We start from the raw sequence: 3181 nt of genomic DNA, 5'->3' as shown, positions 1-3181 counted from the left end.
ATGAGAGAGAGAGAGAGAGAGAGAGAGAGAGGCAAAAAAAAAAAGAAAGGGAGAGACACCTATAGCTGTCTGTTTCTTCAGGGAAGGGGGAGGGAGGAAGGAAAGGAAAAGAGGATGGTCTCGGCTCATCAGCAAGCGGAATGAAAGAAAGAGCGGGCGTCAAACAACTGCGACGAGGAAAAAACTTGGAAACGTTAACGAACCCGTGAGTCGTCGACTCCTCTTTTTCTCCATACCTCTTTCACGGTCTCTCTCTTCGATGCCTCATACCGTTTCTCCGTGTCTCGTTTCGGTTTAATACCGGCGACTACCGTTCGCGGGCGCCAGCCCCTTTCCTTTCAGAAGAACAATCGTTGGGGAGGGGACGATTAGAAAGAGTTGGCTTGGCTGGACACTAATTACGGCCATTTTGAATTCTCGTCGTTGAGTCGCAGAAAAAAAAAAAAAAAAGGCGCGTTTCCACGAGATTACCACCCCCTTCGAAGGATCGAGATACAATACGATACCTTGTCTATTTCTTGTCTTCGAGTGTCACGAGTTGAGAGTATATACCCGCCATTTTAAACATTCATCGTGAATCAATCGGAGGTTTATAAGCGGTTGCGTGAATAAGGATAGGATGGAATCGATGCGTTGGATGGAGGCAATCGTGTTTTTCGCTGATGATTCCTCCCGGTACGGTCATTTTTTTAAGTGGCGACAACAAGAGGAATGAGAAGCTGAATCGCGAGGCTAGAATTGGAAAACTTCGACAACTCGGTTGAATTTCAAAAAGCCACACGGCACAACAATTATGTAATTAAATGTGTCCCCTTTTCCAGCATATTAGAAAACAGTTCGGTTGTGTTGCGTTTCGCAAGGTCTTCGACGACCGTCGTCGTTCGAATGATTTGAACCGGCCATCTTTGGCCAAGATAAACGCGTTACGACATTAGAGGAAGCCAGGTGTGTGTTCGAGGCCCCTCGTAGGTGAGCTTCCCTTATCGGATCATCGATGGTCTAATTTTATTCCAGTTTTACCCGAGAAACGCGACCATCGCCCTGACACAGGACAGATGGCGATTGCTTTTTCCTGAGATAGCGCTGATTTATGAACGCCATTGCTTCGATCTGGCTCGCTGTGCTGACACCGAGGTAAAAAAAGAACGGATTCGATCGGATTCTAGTCGAAGGAAAAAAAGCTCTTTAATGATTCTCTGTAAATATCGCGGCGATTAGTTGAGATTAGAGTTGAAACCAGAGATTAAAGTTAAAAGCTTCGTAAAATGCGTGCAATAGAAATGCAAAAGTGTAAAACAAAAGGAAAATTAATCCCTTTTAAATATACGTATTATAAAAATTCTTATATATTTTACTTGTTGTATAAGAATAATATAATACGCAAGATTTGAATATATTAATGATATATCCTTAGAAATAACTTTAATATTTTTCTTCAAGAATTATACAGCGCCACATTTAAGTGTCAAATATGTATGAAAATATGGAAGACATATAGAAAATCGTTTATAATTGAAAGAAGCAATTGGAAAGGCAAAAAAAAAAAAAAAAGGAAAAGTTATCTTTAATAATACTTAAAAGATACACGTAGTGGAATTCATCAGGGAAATTGAGTTACTTTTAAAAGGTATAACAACTATAATCCATGAGGAAATAGCTTATTGATTAGTGCCACCCTCTATGAACTATTTATAGAAATAAGAGAGTTGCATATTTGCACATAGATGTCACTGATGTATATCGCATAAACGAAATTTTACGTATAGCAATCCTTTTTTACGTATATCTATAAAAACTGCATGACGTATACAATTATACCGTACACAATATGCAACAAACTTTTCTTTTCCCAACAACAAATTTATCTATCGTCCTTTTCAATGTTCATTTACGCATTTCTTTCTAATTTGACAAATAAATACAACCTGAACCCGTTAAATTTAAACCACGAAGAAGAGTCAAAGATCACAATGGACGAAAGGACGAAGGGAAAGAGGATGGGATAGGATGAGAAGTTGAAAAAGAAATCGATCGCCGTGTGTGGAGGATGGGCGAGGCATTAGCGCAACGTTGAACCGTGTCAGGGGCGATAATGGTCGTAAAGAAAGCTCGGCTCAGCGAGAGGGGAGAATAATTTTTCAGGCTGTTCTCGGTAATCCAAATAGCATTGGAACATCCGTAAGATATTGTGGGAGGAATAAAAATCGAAGCGAACGTGGAGAACCGGTTCGTCATCCCTCCTCCTCCCCCCATGCCCCCTCCTTCCTTCTCCGTTCCATACTCCCTGTTCCTCTTCCTCCTCCTCCTCCTCCTCCTCTTCTCGTCTCTTTATCTCGCCAAGGATGGGACTAACTGACTGACATGACGCACGTCCTTCGAATAATATAATTTCTATAATTGCAGATGAACCAGCAATGCAAGGTCTGCGGCGAGCCGGCGGCCGGTTTTCATTTCGGAGCGTTCACGTGCGAGGGTTGCAAGGTAAGGGGTGTATTTAATCATCGTTTGAACGTGTATTGGAAGGTGGTTTATCACGTTTGAAGGAATGCATTAGAGTAGTAATAGGTATTATTTACCCTTATTCGTTTCTTTGGATTCCCCCCCCCTTTTTTTTTGTAAATCTTTATTATTATTCTTTTTCTCTCTAACGATTCGTTTAAAGAAAAAAGCTTCGAATTACGTTTCGCTTTCGTTATGAAAAACTTTTACGCGAAATTGAATTAAGAAAAATTGAGTTAAATTCAAGAGATTTATCGCAGGAAGGTTAACTCAAGGAAGGTTGAAACGTCAATTTACTGTTTCGCTTATCACGAGGTAAAGAAATTTATTTTGCTATGGATCGACGCGACGTCACGCGACCTCTTCACCCACTCGTTCAAATCACCGACGAGAGACCCAAGGAACGTGTATATATATATATATCTCGTATCGGATCGAAGTTGCGCCTCATCGCGTTCACTCCGATTTAAAAAGGCGGGAAGTTTAATAAGCCGTGACGAATCGCGACAGGGAAGAACAGGCACGTACACGTCGGACTATCGGCGTGGAAGGTGAGAAAGTCCCATTCGAATGGACGCGAAAAAACATTCGCCCGGCTCGAATTTGTAAGTGGACGGGAGAATCGAGCGCGACTAATCGATTATCTCAGATCGTCCCCCTTCTCGGACGGTTTCGTGGGCAC

The 3181-nt window shown here is 41.7% G+C and overlaps 1 protein-coding gene across 4 annotated transcripts in view; it reads left to right on the top strand.

Moving 5' to 3' along the window:
• LOC102680745 (protein embryonic gonad-like) overlaps positions 1-3181 on the top strand; it is a 34925-nt gene that overhangs the window by 9790 nt on the left and 21954 nt on the right. For 3 of the 4 annotated variants that reach the window (XM_031509069.1, XM_006612754.2, XM_031509070.1), the window contains exon 2: positions 2404-2481. In XM_031509069.1, coding sequence (XP_031364929.1) covers positions 2404-2481 — 78 coding nt within the window. Of the gene's footprint in view, positions 1-35; positions 206-2403; positions 2482-3181 lie in introns of those variants that run through there. The other variant, XM_006612755.2, reaches the window with a different exon arrangement.

The sequence above is a fragment of the Apis dorsata genome, unplaced genomic scaffold (genome assembly GCF_000469605.1).
Source record: "Apis dorsata unplaced genomic scaffold, Apis dorsata 1.3 scaffold_123, whole genome shotgun sequence".
In the NCBI taxonomy this organism is placed as follows: domain Eukaryota; kingdom Metazoa; phylum Arthropoda; class Insecta; order Hymenoptera; family Apidae; genus Apis; species Apis dorsata.
This window is presented reverse-complemented; position numbering and strand designations above follow the sequence as displayed.